Below are 22,045 nucleotides of genomic sequence, written 5' to 3'. Positions count from 1 at the left end.
CACTAAGAACCATAGTTATAATGCATTCCTTCCGGCTGTGACAATCGGAAGTATCCACTTAATGATAATGCATGAACTTAAAACAGTGCCAGTGCACACGGGAAATTTTCCAGAGTATGAAGTTGATTCATAATAAAAAGTACGGAACGCAGGAAACATAACCTCAAGGACAAACTAATACGCGCGCGGAAGTGCAAAGCACCGGCGGCTCATTGCTATGTGACAAAATACGACATATCTACCATACTGTCCGAAACTCCCTGTGTCCAAAATCGCCCCGTTTGACAGTACGTTATTATGGATGTCCTTGTTCATTTACCAAGGTTTGCAGCTGAATGACATAGTAGTCTTTAATCAATCATATTTTATGTATATATACACATGTACATATGTACCAAATGATTAATTTGTTTCTCCCCTGTAGCACTCGGAATGTATTCTTCCATCTCCGTTGACTGTATTTGAGATGATTATCACACCTGAAATGGAGTTTCCTATGGTTTGTGTGAGTGTGAAGCAAGCCTACGAACAAAACCGTTTGAGGTTGGATCTTATTAATATGAATTCAGGTGCCAGTTGGTTCCACAGTGATGAGTTAGAAGATATGGATGGCACAGGTAAAAATTTTAAAGATTTGACTTGAATAGTATAGTATGATGTTCTAAGTTCATATGGTTAAATGCCATTTTCTTTTCTTTTTCAGCTACTGTAGTTCCTCGGCGGGAAAATATCAATGTTATTAATGTTAATCAGCTAGAAAAGGACTCCATTTTAGTATGTTATGACAGTAAGTAAAACATATATTGAATAATATTTTAATAGACATATCGGGTTCCATTCCTTGTTCTGTTTTTGCACTGTGTTCATTGGTCAGTTTACCTAGTCTTAAATTATTTTTACAAAGTTCAAAATTTATCAAACATCCCCCTTGGTAAATTATTAGTCCCTAACTCCTCCTCCTCCTCCTCCTCCTCCTCCTCCTTCTCCTCCTCCTCCTATTAACCCCTATGCTTCTGAATAAAATTTGGAGCTTTACTGTGAAATTGCTCAATTAAGCAATGAAAAATGAATACTTAATTTTACTTCAAACAACATGATTTTTCTACTTAAACAAGTGCAACAAACTACCTAAAAGTAATATTTTGAGAATAATATTGACATTCTGCACAAGTACACTGTAAAAAAAAGGGAAAATGACAAACTTTACTCATGTGGTTGATTAATAGTAACTGACTGTTCTTGTTCACAGAATTACTCTAGAAAACTAGGAAGTACTAATGTAACATAAATATCTGACATTAAGGAAAATGCACTAAATATATATACTGCAAAAAGACAGTACCAATTATACAAAAAATATATAATAATTATAGAGTACAATTATTGTACTCTGAAAATATGGAACTAAGTGATGAAAAGTGAATCAAATAAGACAAATAATGTGATTTGCTTATTAATATTTTGAAAATATTCACATTGCATGATTACACTGTAAAAAAACAAATTGTGAAAAAATATACAACCTGTGACAACAAAGTTCGGTGAATGAAGTCTGACCGGTCGATCCGGCAACACTGCGGCACACACCGCTGCACCTGCGTAGCAGCAGGTTTCGACCACCTGCTCCCAACGTTGTTCAGTTAAGCATCCTGTGTGTGCCGTGTAAGACCTGTTTGACACAGTGCGTGTTTAGTGGGTTGGTTCTGAACTGCGAACAGGAACATGAACGATCAAAAGATCAATGTACAGTTTTGTTTTAAGCTTGGCAAGACACCGAAAGAAACGCACGCTATGCTGGTGCGTGTTTATGAAGATTAAGCACTGTCCTTGAAGTGTGTGTACGAGTGGTTCGGCCATTTTCGAAGGGCCAGGAAAATGTTTCTGACAGCCCCCATAGCGGAAGACCGGTGACCACCGTCAGTGACAAAAACATTGAGAAGGTGAGGACAGTAATCACGAACGATTGGCGATTAACTATGTGCATGATAGCGGATGAATTGCAAATTAACTGTGTATCCATGCGACAAATTGTTACCCAGAAGTTAGGGAAGAGGAAAACGTGTTCTCGTCTTATGCCACGTCACTTGACTGACGATCAGAAGCAGACACGTTTAGAGGCTTCACAGGATTTTGTCGAAACGGCGGATGCGACACCAAATTTCTTGAACTGTATATTGTCACTGAGAATGAAACGTGGTGTCTTAGGTACTACCCTGAAACGAAATGGCAAAGCATGGAATGACTTTCTCCGGGATCCCCTCGTCGGAAAAATGTTAGAGCCGAAAAGTCGCGTATCAAAACGATGCTCATCACCTTTTTCGAAAGTCAGGGCATTATCCAGAAGGAATTTCTACCTGAGGGAACGACGTTGAATGCTGCACGGTACTTTGAAATTTTGACCCATTTCATAAAACGTCTACGCAGGGTACGATCCCAGTACACACAAGGTTCGTGGTTTTTTGTCCATGACAACGCTCGCCCACATACAGCCAATATCGTCAAACAGTTCATGGCAAAAAACAGGGTGGTGCAACTTGAACATTCCCCATACTCGCCAGATCTCAATCTTCCAGACTTCTTCCTATTCCCATGACTCAAACTCGCTTTGAAAAGAAAGAGATTTGACGATATTCCTGACATGCAATGAAACGTGACGAGGCTTTTGAACACCATCCCAAAGGGCCTCTTCTGTTTGTTTCATTTCTAAATGATATTAGTACAGTCGTTCAGAGCAGTGAATGTCTCTTGTACGCTGATGATTTGAAACTATACAAAGTCATAGAAGAAGACAGTGATGGCGATTGTCTACAAGAGGATCTGAAGCAAATATCCGAGTGGTGTGATAAGTGGTCCCTTAAAGTGAATAAATTCAAGTGTGGTGTCGTGTCATTTACTCGGAAATTAACACCTGTATTTTACAGATATAAAATCAGTGGAGAAAGCTTAAATCGTATGGAGGAGTTTAATGATGTAGGTGTAATTATTAGTAACAGGAATGGCTTATCCTTTGAGAAACACATCGATGGTATTATAAAGAAATCTTTCAGACTCCTGGGGTTTGTCAAAAGGAATTGTGAAGATTTCAGTAACATTGCATGTGTCAAAACACTGTTTTGTTCCCTGGTGAGACCCCTGTCTCGAGTATGGTTGTGAGGTGTGGCTCCCGTATCAGAAAGGCCACATACACCATCTCGAGAGAGTACAGATAAGGTTCATGAAGTGGATTAGTTTTGGATTCCTGGGCATGCCACTCTCTTCAAGCAGGTATGAAGAATTTGTAAACATTCTTGGAATGAATACGCTGGCAACACGCCGAAAATGTGCGAACGCAATGTTAGTGATTAAATGCTTGAAGAGTAAAGTGGACAGTCCGGCTATACTGGGGTTGATCCCACTTCATGTTCCAAGCAGACGAACAAGGCAGATATGCACATTCCACCTGCCCAAATGTAGGACGGTTGCACATGAAAATTCTTGGTTCATGCAAGCCCTTAGGACAATAAATCAGCTGGAAGTGTCACTCGACATTTTTTACCACCCTTCCACTGCAATTCGGAAACTTCTTCTCAAGGGTGGAACGTGATAATTTTGTAAATTATGTAAATAATCTGTAGACATGTGAAGATTTATATCTCTTTGTATATATATGTATATTTGTATATATATTATTTAATTTAATATTTTAATTAATTTAATTTAATTTTAAATTTAATTTTCTATTACATCATCTGTAATTGGGACATCCTGTAGGTGATAAATAAATATATTCTATTCTATTCTATTCTATTCTATTCTATATTCAAAGTTTCCAGGTCATGTATCGTCATTCTCAGCAATGGATACTTATGGGAGGGGACTATTTCGAAGGACAGTAAGGTCACTGTCGTGCATTGTTCATCTATGGGATAGTACAGGACTATTCACCAAACTTTATTGTCACAGGTTGTATTTTGTGAAAAAATTACTGGAACTGTTGGTCATGTTCACAGAAACACCCTACAACACTAAAAGTAATATGGCAACATATGTATGTGACACTATGGAAGGAAACGCTGTATACACTGCAAAAAAGCAATAGAAATTATGCAAAAATTATAGACCTATAGTTCAGAAAAAATCCAAATTTTGAATTCTACTTTCTACCAACCCCTGAATTAGTTAGTCTGTTCTGTTCACCAAGATAAATATTTCCAACTCTGATCCACTATTCATGTCACAGAGAAAATAGTCATCATCTTCCTCCATGTCAGTGTCTGACATACTTTCGGAAAGCCACTTAGAAATGTCGCCTCGGGTTTCCTTTTCTTCGGCTGCGCACTCATTATGTCCTGAAGTCACCTTGTGCAGTAAATTACGACATTAAAACTTATATGTGTTTAAAATACACCCACTTCCACACACAAACGATGCGACTGTACGAACAATACTCTAGCGGATGGGAAGAACGACGAGACTGGCGCCAACTTGCGCTATTTAAAACGGACCTTTTTCGGTCCGCCACTAGGCAGCAGCATGCCGTAGACCAGTGCAAATGCTATTTTCCCTCCTTTTCCACTCAAGTCGAACATGGCATCACATGGTAATAACATTCTAAAGCCGTGGACTAAACTTGAATGTGGCAGCGAGCGGAGTGTAATCGCCGTTCGACTAAAGTTGAACATGGTAGCATAGGGGTTAAATGAATGTTTACCCTAATTTCTCCTCTTGAATTCCAACTTCATATTATCATCTTTCCTACTTAAAAAAAAAAAAAAAAACACTCAACCTTATTCGTCTAGCAATGTCATTTCCATGCCATCTTTCCACTGACAGTTTGGAACGTCACATTTAGTCAAACAGCTTGTCTCTTAACATTTTCTAATTGGGGTCTTAACAGTGACTTATATGCCCTCTCCTTTACATCTTTACTCTAATTTCTATATACCCTCATAAGCATATGAATAGATATGTAACCTTTATTATTGACAACCTCGTTAATATAATTACTCCATTGAAGATCTTTATATTAACACCTAGGTACTTACAGTGTTTCCCATGAGGTACTTTCACTCCATCAACACAGTTAATTAAAACCAAGAGAACTTATCCTCTTAGTGAAGCAGCCCAGTTTCACAGTGTATGCGGATATAAAGTTTGTCTGTGTCTTTTTGTGTTTTTATATTTGCCTTTTTCTTTCCTCACTTTTCCTCCCTCTTCACCCTGATATTAGTCTATCCTTTGTTTGGGTGTAACTTACTGTATGTGTGAATCTGTTGATCATAATATTTTGTCAAATTTCAGAATTAATAATCTCAAATCTAAACATCAGTTATGATTTTAAAGGAAATCAGCACAGTCAAGGACTTTCTCCACCTACATGTGACGCTCTCCAGGAAGCCATACCTTGTCATGTGAAAAATGGTACGCTATGAAGGAAAAAAGCAGGAAGGGCAAGAAATATCATTTTTAGATTTGAACGCCAACTGTTAGTCTGATCCGTGAACTGCGTGATGAAAGGAATGACAGTGGTGTCACCATGCGGAAGAGTCTTCAAAATAACCTTGCAAACAGGCTGTGTAGTCTAACAAAACAATACTCAAAGTCACAGTGGAAATTTAACATTGGCGACTTAAGGTATGGTTTCTAGTGGGTTTTTGGAACTAGTTTCGACCTAAGGTCAAAGTCGTCATCAGCTAACAACACGAATTGCACAACATATTAAATAGTCCATAAACAATGCACATATATCGCAGAAACAGTGTAGTTTGACACTATAAAGTTAGACATATGCTTTTTAACAGTAAAATGACACAGATGTGATCTGAGGATCTTTTTTCCAACTATGTTGCCAGTCATACATACATACATACTAACAGGTCACCAGTTTCTTTTCCGATGATGACAGATTTGTCAAGTTTTGACTCAGGGGTGCTATTTTCAATGACCGAAACAATATCCATCAGAGAAGAAGTATGTGTCACAGGGTACTTCCTTTTCATGAGACCAAAAGTCCATTAAGAGAAATAAACTTCATGTTGAATGGTCCGTATTGAATTGTGATTACATATATCATGGGACCGTGGGAAAATTTCAGTTCAAAGAATTTGCTTTACGTCGCACCGACACAGATAGGTCTTATGGCAATGGTGGTATAGGAAAGACCTAGGAGTGGGAAAGAAGTGGCCAATGCCCTAATTAAGGTACAGCCCCAGCAATTGTTAATTTAGTAATTACTTATAATTTATTAGGCACTCCAGTTTGCCAATTGATATATTAATTATGGCCTACCGAGCTCGATAGCTGCAGTCGCTTAAGTGCGGCCAGTATCCATTAGTCGGGAGATAGTAGGTTCAAACCCCACTGTCGGCAGCCCTGAAGATGATTTTCCATGGTTTCCCATTTTCACACAAGGCACCTTAATTTAGGCCACGGCCGCTTCCTTCCCACTCCTAGCCCTTCCCTGCCCCATTGTCGCCATAAGACCTATCTGTGTCGGTGCGACGTAAAGCAACTAGCAAATAAAAAAATAAAAATATGGCCTAAATTGTAATCGTAATTTGTCAAATGACCACGGATATTTTTGAATCCTTACGAAATTCTCCCTGATGATTTCGCAAATCCAGATTCATTTCCTGCCCAAAGGGATTGCAATCCAGCCTGAAAACTCTCGCGTGGTGGATATCAAATGTGAAGAAGACACAGGGTGTTTGTCAAGTGATTGTACAAAAATGTATGCTCCGTCTCCAGCGACATATCTCTCGGCTATGGTGGCTTGTAGGTTTAGGGGTTCTTTTGATGACTGTGAATGCTGGGTTCATTATGGAGTGAGGGCACATGACAGTGTTGATGATGATTCATTCAGTGAATGGGTACGTAAAGAACCAAGCAAGTTGGCCGTGCTGTTAAGGTCACACAGCTGTGAGCTTGCATTCGGGAAATAGTGCGTTCGAACCCCACTCTTGCAGCCTTGAAGATGGTTTTTATGGTTTACCATTTTCACACAGGGCAAATGCTGGGGCTGTACCTTAATTAAGACCACAGCTGCTTCCTTTCCAGTCCTAGCTTTTTCCTATCCCATCATAGAAATAAGACCTATCTGTGTCGGCATGACGTAAAGCAAATTCTATATTCAACAGAAGTAACAAGAGAAGGCTATGTGCCAACACCAATTTTCACCCTCTCCCTCATCATAATTGTAATTTTTTTTTTTTTTTTTTTTTTTTTTTTTTGCTAGTTGCTTTACGTTGCACCGACATAGACAGGTCTTATGGCGATGGTGGGATAGGAAAGGGGTAGGAGTGGGAAGGAAGCGGCCGTGGTCTTAATTAAGGTACAGCCCCAGCATTTGCCTGGTGTGAAAATGGGAAACTACGGAAAACCATCTTCAGGGCTGTCGACAGTGGGATTCGAACCCACTATCTCCTGGATGCAAGCTCACAGCTGCGTGCCCCTAACCGCACGGCCAACTCGCCCGGTAAAATTGTAATCATCCCATACACAGATGCACAAGTCACTCCCAGTACTAAATGCCATGTGCTAAATAGACAGAACTTTCAAATTTGTGCACCTTAGCATTGTTTGGTTTGGAGGTGAGAAATGTAATTACTTTTATTTTTTTAATTGCTGATGTGGGGAAGAGATAGTGGTTAAAATGGTTATATTAAAAACTGGTATGAGGTAGAATTCCTTTAATTCTGTTAATTGTTATTTCCTTTTTTTTTATTTTTAGGTATGGTTAAAATTGTCACACTTCAAGGAAAACTTAAGTCCAGTAGAAAACAGATAGCTCAACTGCACTTCGATTTTGCTGTGGAGTCGATTGGTGAGTTGATATTGTGTAAAAAAAAAAAAAAACCACATTCGGTTCTCACATGTCAGTGAAAATAAATTTTATATGTGATGCTAGAGTTACGTCTGTTGGTACTGTCCTCCTTGACCTTGTGACTTAAAAAATATATATATATTTTATGCCCACATTGGAGCACTTTAATCAGTCCATGTACATTTAAGTCTTAAGAGTATTAACTACAAATTTGGCTTATGTTTCTTCTTCTGCTCCCAGAACTTCTTAATTCTTTCTGACCTGGCTGCCCTTTCTTCGTCAGTTATGGTGTACCGTTTGCATGTAAACGTTTTTAGTTTAGGTCTCAAGTCTCGGTTTCTCAGGATCCTCTTCTCTTCTTGGCCTTCACGTTGCTGCATTGTGAAGCCTAATTCATCTAAATCATCTTGGACTTCTTTGAACCAATTATTCTTGGTTTTATCTCTCCGAAAGTAGTTGAAAAGCTTTTTCAGTACCCTGGTTTCTGGTAGTCTTGATATGTGGCAGAAAAATACAACCCTCCTTTTCTGTATTGTGTCTATTATTGACTCAGTTTGCAGGTATACAACTTCATTAGGTAATAATCACCATTGTCTATCTACTTGGCGTTTTTTGTTTATGATTGTTCTAAGGATTCTTCTTTCTGTCTTCTGTAATTTATCTGTTGTTCATTTTGTGTTCAAATTGAATAGTGTTTCACTAGCTTCAGGTTTAATAACGGAGTTGTAGTGTTTGAATTTTGCATTTATCGAGAGAGATTTATTCTTGTAGGTCGGCCGAGTGATACATTGTGCTTGTTTCAGATTATTTGTTCTATTTTCTACAGATACTTTCTCGTTTAAGTTCCAAGTAGTAATCTCCCCAAGATACTTGAATTTATTTGCAATCTTCATTTGTTTGTTTTTATTCATTGTGATAGTTGGTGTTTCAACCTTGAAGGATGGCTTCATTTCCGTCTTTTCAAATGAGATTTGTAGTCCGACATTTGCTGCTATTTTTTTGAGATCTTCAATTTGGCGTTTAGCCTCTTCCACAATATTTGCGAGCAGCGCAAGGTCATCTGCGAATGCCAGACAATTGAGTTTGGTATTTTTGCCAATCTCGATGTTTGGTTGGCATTTCTTAGTCCACTCTCGCACGATTCTCTCCAGTGTGCAGTTAAAATAGTAATGGTGAGAGACCGACACACTCTTGAAGTCCAGTCCGGATTTCAAATGATTCAGACAACTCCCCTCTGAATTTAACTTTTGATTTAGTGTTCTTAATGGTAATTCAATAAGGTTTATAAGTTTCTGGTGTGATCCAAATTCCTTGAGAATTTTAAGTAACGACTCACGATGGATGCTGTCATACACTTTCTTGAAGTTAACCAAAGTGATGACTAACTTTTTGTTTCTCACTCTTTGATGTTTCATGATCTGCTTAAAACTGATGATTTGATATGGACACCTTCTTCCAGGTCTAAATCCTCTCTGATATTCTCCAAGTTCTTGGTCAAGTTGTTCCTGAATTCTTGTTAGCATAATTCTAGACAGGATCTTATAGGTGACATCAAGTAAAGAAATCCTCCAGTATTTATTTGGATCCAATCTATCACCCTGTTTGTGTATTGGATGAATTATAGTTGTATTCCATTCTTCAGGCAGTTGTTCAGAAATCCAGATGTCTTCTAACAATGGTTAGTTCTTCTCGAGATTTTTCAGTTTTCTTTTGTTGGTCATTTAGCCATGCTTTGTGCCTTTCCTGTATTGCCATATCACCTTCCTCATTCCACCAGGCATGTTTCTTTCTTCTAATAGGAGTAATTTCTTCGGCAATGTTTTTCAGTTTATCAATATAATCATTTCCAGTTTGTTGCTTAGATTTGTTTTGGATCTCTCTGAATACAATGCATTATTCTGGGGTCATATTTCCTCCTAGTGGATGTTTTGTGGTTTGTATTTCTTTCTTGGGGTTAACTTGGTTTTTATCTTTGAAATATAGTGGTCTGGATCGATGTCCACCCCACGAAGGACTTTGACATCGATTTCTTTGTGTAACTTTTATCCATTGCTACAGAGTCCATCTGAAACTCAGCCATTCTAACATTAGAGCATTTCCGGGTCATTAACTTCCTTGGTTTTCTCTTAAATCTTGTGGTTTCAAGAATAAGCCCACGGTCTATGCAAAGTTCAATTAGTCTTTGACCATTCTTGTTTGTCAATTTATGAGCTGGCCATTTACCTACCACTATGCGATACTTTCTTGTCCAATTTTCGCATTGAAGTCTTCAAGCATTATTTTAACATGGTTGTCAGGGATATTTGATATCGGTTGGTCAAGCTCTTCCCAAAATATTTCAGTTTCTTCTTTATTTTTTTTTTTTTTTTTTTTGTCATTTGTTAGGGCATGGACATTAATCAGTGTATTTTTTTTTTTTCTCTACTTTAATCGTTAAGGTTGGCATCTTGGGGAGTTTGATGAGAAGTCCTCCACTGAATCTTGTACGTAGGTATGGACCAGGAATCCCATTCCAAATTGGGGGACATTCTTCATTACTATTTTTCCTGGAGGTCCTTTGTAAAGACGATATCCTCCAGATTCATGTAGGACCTGATCTGTGTTCCGAAGTTCCTGAAGGGCTGTTATTAGAATCCTGTGTTGATCCATTACATCTGTTAAGTGTTTCAACTTTCCAATTTTCATTATCAGGTTTATGTTTAATGTTGCAAAGAAAGAGAATTTCCCTGGTTTACTGAATTTAAGCCTGTGTCTGCAGTTTGTCTGTTGGGCTTCTAGGCTCTCCGACTCGCCATGATCTTCTAAGTAACACCCCACCATATCCGAGTGGTGTCTTTTCTTGGGCCTACGATGTTGTATGTCCTAGCTGGTGGATTCTTTCATTAGAAGACTCTCCATGTTTGGTTGATTGATCAAAGTTCTGACCGTGGTCAGGATTTACAATTCCAGATGTGATCTGGAAAAATGATTAATGAAATATAGTATGATGATGAATGAAATTGTGGAGTGTGTTTGGTCCGTGAGAGCTATTTTATTTCACTCAAGTCCGCCGGTAAACCGGTGAGGACCCCCCTAACCGCCACCTGGGACACGCCATTTCGGAGTATCACCTCTCCGCCAAACATGTCCTCAGACACTCCTGGCACTAAAAGCCATACACCATTTCATTATTATCATCATTATTATTATTTGGTTAGAAAGAAAAAATGAGGACATCTACCACAATATAGAGAAAATTACAAATACAATTAGCAGATGGTTACTACAATTTTAATGGTCACCTTCACAGAATGGACGACAGGCTAACTATGATTTTTGATTATATATCCAAATTGAAACACACCACCGGTTGGTTGGAAGAGATACGATGTGATTTACTAGGACTGAAGATCACAGATGGCATAAATAACAGGGTGGCCTTCCAGTGACAGATCACTTCTGTGGATTTTTCACTTTCGCTAATTCTACGTCAACCTTGGAGAGTATTATCAGAGGAATAGAGCCAGGCGATCAGCTGACGGATGAAGTAGTTCTAGGAAGAAAATAAAAAGATAAATACTGTACTATAGTCTTAGGTTCTGAGCGGTCTATAATTGGCCAAATTCTTTAATAAAAAAGACCAAATATCATAATTATCGACATGATACTGTATAGGCTTTTGGGCTTATGCCGTGTCAAGAAAATAAGGTGAATTCTTTACGTTTCGCAGAGAGCTATGCTCTGCATCATCAGGAGAAAATTTCAACTGTCCACTAGAAAGGCTTCTTAAACAATGACTTTTTGAAATCTAGACGTTATAATAGAAGTGGAAATGGTACGTTCTTCGTCACCAGATGGCTCCTCGGACGTGGCACAGCACTAGCGTTCGAAGCGGAAGCTGACCGAACCATCAGAATCAATCTAAGGGGTCACATAACATGTGTACCTAACATATGACATTGACAGGTGTATGACATTGACAAAAGCCTGGAATGAAACATCTAGCGATGAGGAACGTACTAATTTGGAAAACACCGAGACAAAATAACAGTAGTGAAAGGACAGGATCTTAGGCAGTCCATATAATCTAGGTGGCACTGCATCCCCCGGGGACAGATGTTTAGCCTCCTCTTTTGTAATTGAAGATTGCCTTAAGAGCTTCACGGTGGCGTTGGACACCCGAGTGGTGGGGTCACGTGAGCTCAGTCTGTAAACATGCTCTGACAATATAGCCGAGATCTTATTCTTATACGTCAGTGTCCATAACCACTGTCACATTACCCTTATCAGCTGAGAGAATTGTCAGTTCAGAATCATCTCTAAGTTCCTTCGGAGCTCTCCTTTCGCCTTTTGTTAAATTGGGCGCGGGTACAACAGCGGACCTCATGAGTCTCACACATTTCTGTCTTAACTCCTCAGCCTCATCCGTAGGTAGTTTGTGGATGGTTGCCTCAATGGAAGTAATTAATTCTTCAGTGGGAATTTTAAAGGGAGCAACAGCGAAATTAAGACCCCAAGCTAGAACTGCCGTTTGCTTCTCGTCCAAGCATCAATGGCAACATCATAATTATCGTCCTCGTCCTCTGGTTTGGCCTCCCTATTACCTGAGCCTTCCTCTATATTAATTCTTCCTAGTGTTCTGAGATTGCTTGTTGTTAATGTGTAATTTTTTTTTTTTAAATATTTAGAGTATTGCGTAATATATTTTTCTGTCATCAAAAGTTTATGTTAATATGTATGTTTCAGTTTGTTTACCTGATAGTGTGTTGGCCTTCCACAAACATGGTATGCAAGGCCGTAGCTTTAAGAATGGTGAAGTGACTCAGGAGATAACAGATATGAGCAGAAATTACAGACTGTTGGGTTCTGACAAGTAAGTAGTGTCCTTTTGTTATCAAACATTATCAGTCCTATAAATGAAAATGGCATTATATTACAGTTATTGTGCTGAACAATTTTTCAGTATCAATAATGTCAAAAATGTTAGGAAATATTTTTAAGATGCTGTAAAACCTTGATAAATCAAATCTCAAAGGAAGAGGAAAAATGCTTTGATTTATAGGAGTTTTGAAATATCAAGGTTTCAGATTAACAAAGTTAAATAAGGTTCAGTTTATTAAGGTTGTATGGAAAATATCACTATAGTCTGTGTCAAACGGGGAGTGTTTTGGCCATGAGATTCTAGTCTGAATTTTCCAACCAGGGGGCTGCTCTTTATTGCATTATCCTTTTCTCTCAAAGCATTGCACACCGTGGGAAATTTCACTGCCTTAAGTATGACTGACTTACAATTCTGTCTAAATATTTTTACTTCATAAAGACAACTGAAACACCTTCCTGCTTGAAATGGACCATAAATGTATTGGACATTGATACTTTTCAAGGAGTCATTTAATAAAAACTTATTTATTGTTTGTAAAGTCAGCTTTAAAGAAAATTGCTGTAAAAATTGTTTTAATTATATACATCATTATGCTGAAGTGAGGAACCCAATAACTGAACTTACTTAGCTGATGAGTTTGCTTTCTTCTTTACCCATGATCTCTTCATCTTCTCAGTGAAATTTTTCTTGTGTTCTTATGTTCTTCTGTCCAGGTTTCGTTGGGTCTAGTTTCAGGTTTGTCTTCAATTTTGTCATCTAAGGTTCTGAATGTAGGTCTGTCCTGTACAGTTTCACCTATGGTGTTGATATCTTGGAGGTCTCTTCTAATTTAAATTAGCCAGATTTTCTTGACTTTCAGTGAGAGGGCAAGTTTGCTTCTGATCAGTCTATCATTCTGAGAATCTGACTAAAATTTCAGTCACCTTTTCCTGAAAGTGTCTGAGATTTTACCTTTTCATCCACATTCCCTCTATGTAGACTAGTTTGTAGCATTTTATTTTAATAAAAAGGTGTAAAATGTTAAATGATTACAACATTTTACAATTCACTATCGTTTTCTGGGTCACATTTCTCCATGACTAGTCCACAATTCTCATTGCCTGCAACATAATGTCAGGTCACTAATTACAGACTTCGAAGTAATTCATTCACTGGGCGAATTGGCTGTGCGGTTAGGGGCGCGCAGCTGTGAGCTTGCATCCGGGAGATAGTGGGTTTGAACCCCACTGTCGGCAGCCCTGAAGATGTTTTTCGTGGTTTCCCATTTTTCACACCACCGGGCGAGTTGGCCGTGCGCGTAGAGGCGCGCGGCTGTGAGCTTGCATCCGGGAGATAGTAGGTTCGAATCCCACTATCGGCAGCCCTGAAAATGGTTTTCCGTGGTTTCCCATTTTCACACCAGGCAAATGCTGGGGCTGTACCTTAATTAAGGCCACGGCCGCTTCCTTCCAACTCCTAGGCCTTCCCTGTCCTATCGTCGCCATAAGACCTATCTGTGTCGGTGCGACGTAAAGCAACTAGCATTTTCACACCAAGAAAATGCTGGGGCTGTACCTTAAGGCCACAGAAGCTTCCTACCCACTCCTAGGTGTTTCCTATCCCATCGTTGTCATAAGACCTATCTGTGCCAGTGCGACATAAAGCAAATGTCAAAAAAAAAAAAAAAAAAAAAAAAAAAAAAAAAAAAAAAAAAAGAAGGAATTCATTCCAGTAAATCAACATATGTCTTTGTCCTGGCAGTTGAGCTTACCAGCACCGCCACTGTAAGCAACTACAAGCTGCCGGGAGTCAATTGGCCCAGAACTCCAGTATAATCTTTCAGTCTTCCAGTTGTATACATTGGGGATTTTAACAGCCATTTGCCATGTGCTCTTTGATCCCATAACCTCAATGGAATTTCCAGTTTGCAGACTGGGACCAGTTCAGAAAGGGACTTGATAACACTGTTCAGTGGATTCCTTCAACCCAGCTAATTATAAATAATTTGTGGATGCTATAACAGGTAATGCCAGAATTTTTTTTTTTTTTTTTAAATGCTATTTGTTTGGGGCGTCGACCTATAGAGATCTTTTGCTCCTACTTGCACCATATGATATGAACCTGCATGTAATTGGAATTGCGGAAGTGTAGTGTGTTGAATGTGAGGAAAGGAACATTAAGGACAACACAAACACTCGGTCCCCAGGCCAGGGATATTAATCCTTTACAGTTAAAAAAACCCTGACCCGGCCAGGAATCGAACCCGGGGCTGCCTGGTGAGAGGCGTTGCCCCCTACACCGCAGGGCTGGACTTCCAGAATGTTTATCCTACATGGTTTTTGTAGTGGGTATATCCCAGGATGACTGCAAGAATCTATGAGTTGTATGCTCAGTTCCAAAAATCACACAGAGATGCAACAACTAATGACCTGTTAAAGGCTCCCAAATCAGAACAGATAGAGAAAAATGGTACAGAACCATACCAGGATTGAACTTTAAATGTTTTTGTCAACAAGCCTGAATCTCATAAGGAATATTGGTAATTCCAATTTAAATGGTCCGTTATTGGAAATTATAAATTTTCCAGCTAACTCGTTCTTGGTTGCGAGCGTTTCACTCCAGTGTGCCAATGTGGACTCGTCACTTGGTAACTAGTACACCTACCAAGATGCATGGCTAGTGCATATAGTTATAATGCTCCTCTACTAGTATCTACAAAATAATGTTACCTGCCTGCAAGTATGTCATCCTCTACACTTCGGATTGTTACCTCTTCATCTGTTACCGTCCGCTGCCATCGTACTACTGCCACCCAGTCTGTTCAACTCAACTGGTCCCCATGTCATCTTCTGGAACAAACTTGATTCTTCAACTTGTTCTCGTCCTTTCTCACCGAGCCAGTATTAAAGAACCATCCACTCCACCTGGAATTCAGACTACTTTTGACTTCGGTGTGGTGTGGAGGAACTCTGCTCCACTGCATGTTTTACTTTTTCAACGAGACTCTGGGTGTGCAAAGTGACATTCAATTGATTTTGTGGTGGGACTTGGTTCTCAGTCCTTCAAGCTACGTATTGCAGCATTACTTCGGCCATCTTTATCTATGCTTCCGGCCGTGAACTGGTTGTGAGTGTGTGATGTTCATTTTCAAAATCTTGCTCATTGAACTTGGACTTTCTCAGTAACTCGATGCAAGGAACTTTGAGGCCATTTCTCTACAGCTATTAACTCAACCATCTGTGAATTATTCTTCGTACCTTTTATAAAGATTTTAATGAAGTGTCACCCCGGACGATCCGTTCTGTGCTACATCTGGTTCTCATTCCTTTTCCCTCCTTCAGTTAGGGTTCACTGTCTTGTTAGTATGTTTCCGGAATGTATGCCATTTTGTGTACCTCTTGTATGAGGCAATTTTGTAACTTGAACTTTGAATACTGTATTTCTGGGTTATATCACCTTTTTGAACGTTGTGAATGTGTCTGGAAGACGTCATTGTTACACCTGTTTTTGTTGTTACTCAAGTTTGTTAACCTTGTTAATCTTTTCTTACTTACTGTTGGTCTCTTTTCAAATGGTGTTCAAATTTGTGTCCTGTCTTCTTGCATGAACGTTGTTATTCCAGTTGCTTAAAATATACGTTCTGGTTTAAATGTTGAACTTGACATTTTTCTTTGATTACTTTTCCTTTCTTTTGTATACCTACCGTGGGCAACCTGTGGTCTTCCCAGCTGCTTCTGATATAATTTACGCTAAGTTGATATATTAGTAATTAGCTGTTACTTTGGTCATTCCACTCTGCTTTAATGACATTGGTTATCATTACTACTATCATTATTATTACTAAAGGCGACCATTACGTATCAGTTGGTTGCAGAGCTAAATAACTTCCCCATTTATTACTATTGTTAGCAAATTCAGTTACAACTAGTAATAGAGAGTAACAGCTGGCAGCAGATCTTAACTACTACCGCATACGTCACGTAGCATCTCTCATAGTGCATTGGCACTGCCTGTGGCTCCAAGGAGCCTACGCAGTGGCCTCCACTATATGCACTAGCCGTGCGTCTTGGTTGATGTGCTAGTTGCCAACTGATGAGCCCAAATTGTCACACTGGGGTGAAATGCTGGCAGCCAGAATGAGTTAGCTGGGAAATGTATTATTTCTAGAAAGGGACCATTTATTGGAATTATTCAGGACAGATATTTCAGGTTCCCTATGGGATTCAATCTCTATATGAGGATTATTGGTATTGATCTATGTTTACCGAATAGAGGTCTACAAGTGAAAGTCTCAAAAGCTAAGGTAGACTACGCACGAGCTGTGGGAGAAAAAATAAAGAGAGAGAGCCTTTGTGAGAAAATATCTCGACTTGGACAAAAAGAGAATTGAATTTGAATTGAATTTATTGATAATGATGATATAAATGCCACTGAGGCTGAAAAGCCCCTTTAAGTAGCGTCTACTTATAACACAGTACAAGATTATGAATATACTAACTACATTTTATAATATTAAAATATTAAATTAAACATTAAACGTAAAAATTAAAATACAGATACCAATTCTAATAAAATTAAAACATAAATCATATAAGAAGTAATAAAGTATATCATTCGATTTTTTAATATTTTAGGCTACAAGAATCTCAGGAATATAAAAAACAGAAACAATTTTCTTAGAAATATACATATTTCCTATTATTAGACACAAGAATACCTGATCTCAGCCCCTTGCGTACTCCTCCAGGAAGATAGATGTTAAGGACTGCTTTAGTTGGGTGCAGTTCCTGTCATTTGCGAAACGGTGAAGATTAAAGACATTGAAGATACGGGATGCAGTGCAAACAAAAGATTTGTTAAATTTAGTGGTACGATGAAGGGGAATTTGAAGGGTAGTTTTTGTAAACCTTTTATCTCTGTTATGTACTGACTCCATAGATTTAAATGCATTATATAGGTAGGGTGGGGTCTTCAGTTTGAGAATTTTGTGCGTAGCAATGGCTACTGAGATTTCCCGTCGTTCATGGAGTTTCAACCATTGCAGCTGTATGTAATAGGGTGTTATGTGTTCATCACGCCTGGCATTTGTCACTAACGAACACATGCGTTTTGCACCCTCTGTAGTTGTATGTTCAAAGTTTCAGATAAGTCGTTGTATACGACTGATCCATAGTCAATTATGGGGAATATAAGACTTTGAACAAGTAGTTTCCGCATAAAAGGTGGTGTACATGACACGTTACGTTTCAAAATATGCATGGATGACACAACTCTTCTGATCACATTTGACGTATGATCAGACCAGGATAGGGTTCTGTCGAAGATGAGTCCTAGATTGTTAACGGGGTCACTATAATGGATATCTGAATCTAGAATTTTTATTGGTGGGAGGGATTTGTGGTCAACAGTTTTCAGGGGGGGGGGGGGGGGAGAGAGAGAGAGAGAGAGAGAGACACACACACACACCTACCTTTATGAGGAAAAGAAAAAGTCTTCACTCGGACCACACTTTTTTCACAAGACTGTGGTTGTGAGGAGCTCATTGATTGTAGCCTGGGACTTCCAGAAGACCCATAAAGCTTAATAGAGTGTACCTGGAGTTTCTGAAAGCTATAGGTCATCAAACAAAAGAATGGCTCATTGAATTTTTCAATGAGATTATTTTGGATTGGAATATTACCTAAGTCATTTAAACCAATCAAATCCATAGTGCTAAATGGGAACTAGGGCTCAAGAAAAGCCCAAAGTTATGCAACTCCACTTATTTCAGATTTCAAACTGAACATGCAAATCTGTTCCCACAATAGTACTTTATCATGTCGGAGCATATTCATTTCCAAAGTGGATTATATTGTGATTAAAATGGCATCCAAAAGTTATATTTATTTCCCAAGTGATGCAACTCCTCACTGTTTTTATTTCCAGAATGTCACAACTCCACATGGCAAATAGACCGGCACGTGCATATCACGTGACCGCTTACCCACCGGTTGTGATGGAACTCTGTTCTTTCGCTCATGGTTTTGTCCGTTCTCTGCTGTGAGTAAATGCACCCTTTTGAAAAGATGTCAGAAATGGTTGTTCCTTGAAGTGGAACAAGTATCATTGAGCAGTGTATTGTAAGAAAACAAAGTCAAGGGTGTTAAGAGCCTCCTCGATAAACTGGCTGTATGTGGAAGACATCCTACCATGGCATTTTCTGTTCTTTAAATTGTATTTTGTGAGTTGAACATGTGAAGTGTATGGACCAATACACGTCCAAGCATTTTCCCCTGAAAATTTGTAGGTTCAAAAATACGAGATATAACTTGAGACAATCGACTTTGTTTGTTTCCAGTCATATGTTAGGTTTCGCTAAATTAAATTTATGTTCTTTTGCATTGCAGGCATATTATATGCATTTTGAAATTATTACATTATAAATAAATACAGCATATTTGAAGTATTTAAATATATCATTAACCCTGACAGTAACACCATACGTTTTTCTGACGTGTTGTGCGAATGAATGCCATCTATTCCTCTTAAGGAGGGGAGAGTTATCTCCTCCACCACCTCTATTCCTTGTTCATTCCATTTGGTAACTTTAATGTAACTTTAAATAATAGGCTTTGAGTGACACGTCTTCGAAACGTGTGGTGTAACTAAAGCGATATTTATAGACGTGTTACTGTCAGGGTTAAGCATTATACTTGAAAGTTTGAGCACCTACAAACGAACCTAGCCTACACTGTTCTGCCTAATTTGCATTCTAAGCCCCTCCTTAGTTCCAAAGCGATGTAAATCCAAGACACCCCCACCCTTCAGTTTGATAGTATTCTTTGCACTAGGATTTTAGCCACCATGACAAGCAGATTTTTTACAAGTTGCTTTACGTCGCACTGACACAGATAGGTCTTATGGCAACGATGGGACAAGAAGGGGCTAGGAATGGGAAGGAACTCGCCATGGCCTTAATTAAGGTACAGCCCCAGCATTTGCCTGGTGTGAAAATGAGAAACCACGGAAAACCATCTTCAGAGCTGCCGACAGTGGGGTTCGAACTCACAATCTCCCGAATACTGGATACTGGCCACACTTAAGCGACTGCAGCTATTGAGCTTGGTATAAACAGATTTTGTTTGAAGTGATGTGGCTACATAGAAAAAATGAAGTGCCTATCCTATTAGGAAATCCATTCATTAAAAAATGGTGTTCCCTGAAAAATGTAATTTCTTGGCGATGCGTGACTTTGGAAATATGTCCTTCAGTTTCTGTACTCTGTCACCTCCAAGTCATTGGAAAGGCTTGTTCTAAATTGTGTCAAGGAGGCCATTCACCATATTGTCCCATTCAAGGAGGGAGGCTGCAGGAAAAAGATAGATGCTGCAAATCAGGTGTTAACAATGACACCACTGGTGGAATCTGGATATCAGGGTGGTCTTAAATGTGGTCTTAAATCAACTACAGCTTTCATGAATCTGACAGGAGCTTATGATACAGTGTGGAGAGAACGACTGATGTGTAAGTTCATTTATGGTATCCCATGCCGGAAGCTAGCATTCTTATTGAGCAACATGCTCTCTGATAGGCTCTTTGCAGTTTTTCTAAAAGGAAAAAACTAGTAAGTGCAGGACTCTAAATAATGGCCCACCTCAAAGATCCATTCACGTCCTCATTTTCTTCAATCTTTACATCCACGATGTGTCAGATGACAACTCAAAAAAATCAAATATGAAAATGACCTAGCACTGATGTGTCAAAGTAATGATCTTGCTTAGTTCAGTGACTACTTTAAGTAAGGGGAACCCGCCTGGGGGGCATGATCATTAAGGCATAAAGTCTATATGGTCTGACACCATGGTTAGTCAGTTCAAGTCCCGTTGGTGAGAAAAGTTTCACTGTCAGAATGTTGGTTGACAGGATAGGAGAGGTGGTGGTATACGATTTGTAATCACTAGATTGCAAGCCAAAAGTCTGGATTCAGTTTCAAACCTCTCCGCAGTGTTCATATGGAGTGAGGGCATATGATGATGTTGATGGTGATTTGTCCGTTGGATGGGGTCGTTGAAAGCCTCGAGCAAACCTCTTGGTGTTATTTGACAGGAGTAAGCTATGTGCTGGGTACTGGGTTTTACCCTCTCCCTACCTCTTTATCATAATCATCCCATAACCAGACATGCAGGTCGCCCATGTGTGTGAAGTAGAGAGACCTGCACCAGGCGAGCCAAACATATCCTTGGACACTCGGCACTAACAGCCATACGATATGGGTATAAGACCATGGTCACTGCATTTTATTTGCATAACATCGAAGCATGCAGGAAGCTGAAAGGTGATGTTTGGTGGGACTGAAGTTCCTCATAATTACTCCCAAAAATATCTAGGGGTAACTCTTGATCGGTCCTAGTTGTTTAAAAACCAGTGCACCAGTCCCTCAACAAAACTTGGCTCAAGAGTAAATCTCTACCACACAGTGGTAGGAAGCAGCTAGGGAGTAAATTCTGATATGCTGCTCACTGGTGCACTCGCCCTTATGTATTCGGCTGCCGAAGATTGTGATCTGGTGTGGGAAAATGGTTTCCATACAAGTAAGGTCAACATCGATCTAAACAGTGTCATAGGAATTATCACTGATTCTGTCAAGTCCACTCCTATTTAGTGGTTGTCTGTTTTTATTGAATGTAACTCCTCCAGACATCAGAAGAAACTAACCAAGGGGCAATTGTTAAAGAAGACCCGAGTCCCACGAAAAGCCTCTCCTGTACAGTGTTCGATAGAATCCACCACATCTGTACTTAAGACTTTGACCACTATCACAGGATAACATGGATCCTGGCAGTGAATTGGGTCTTGTTCTTGAATTTTAGCACATTATTATGCAATAGTGCAACATATTACATACAAATACATGATTTTTACATCATGAGAAGGTGCAGCAATCCAAATGAAGATATGAATCAGCAAGTACTGTCTAAAGTAATTTACTTATATTGGTCTTTTTTAATAGCACTAGTAGTATCATAAATGATAATATTGAAAATTAATATTTTAAAATAATATTCAGCTTTAGCAGCAACTGTATATTTCTGAGACACAACACACTTACACTTGACCCAATGTAGATGTAATGAAATTAACAACAAATAAACTATATTTAAACGAGGAAAGGTAATGAAAAATTACTAGAAAGTAACATAACCTAGAATTATTAAAGATCAAAATGTTAGACAGTTAAGTACCATCAAAATCTTCAGCGGTTCCACTACACAGAGTGAATCTACGTAAAATCTTGTGCTCAGTGCATTTAACCTGAAAATCCTTTTGGATGATTTCTCTTCCGTTAAACAGTGGTCTTATTCTAACTATATCCATGTTACGAGACAGAATTACAGAAATAAGTTAAAATGTAGACTGATATGAAA

General features: G+C 38.9%; 1 protein-coding gene across 1 annotated transcript in view; it reads left to right on the top strand.

The window, feature by feature from the left end:
- hppy (MAP4K3-like protein hppy) overlaps nucleotides 1-22,045 on the top strand; it is a 385,487-nt gene that overhangs the window by 344,531 nt on the left and 18,911 nt on the right. The window contains exons 20-23 of the mRNA XM_067151579.2: nucleotides 425-617; nucleotides 704-787; nucleotides 7,709-7,801; nucleotides 12,527-12,653. Coding sequence (XP_067007680.1) covers nucleotides 425-617; nucleotides 704-787; nucleotides 7,709-7,801; nucleotides 12,527-12,653 — 497 coding nt within the window. The remainder of the gene's footprint in view (nucleotides 1-424; nucleotides 618-703; nucleotides 788-7,708; nucleotides 7,802-12,526; nucleotides 12,654-22,045) is intronic.

This window comes from Anabrus simplex, chromosome 7 (assembly GCF_040414725.1).
Source record: "Anabrus simplex isolate iqAnaSimp1 chromosome 7, ASM4041472v1, whole genome shotgun sequence".
Classification (NCBI taxonomy): domain Eukaryota; kingdom Metazoa; phylum Arthropoda; class Insecta; order Orthoptera; family Tettigoniidae; genus Anabrus; species Anabrus simplex.
The sequence above is the reverse complement of the archived record's forward strand: the minus strand, read 5'-3'. Positions and strand labels throughout refer to the sequence as shown.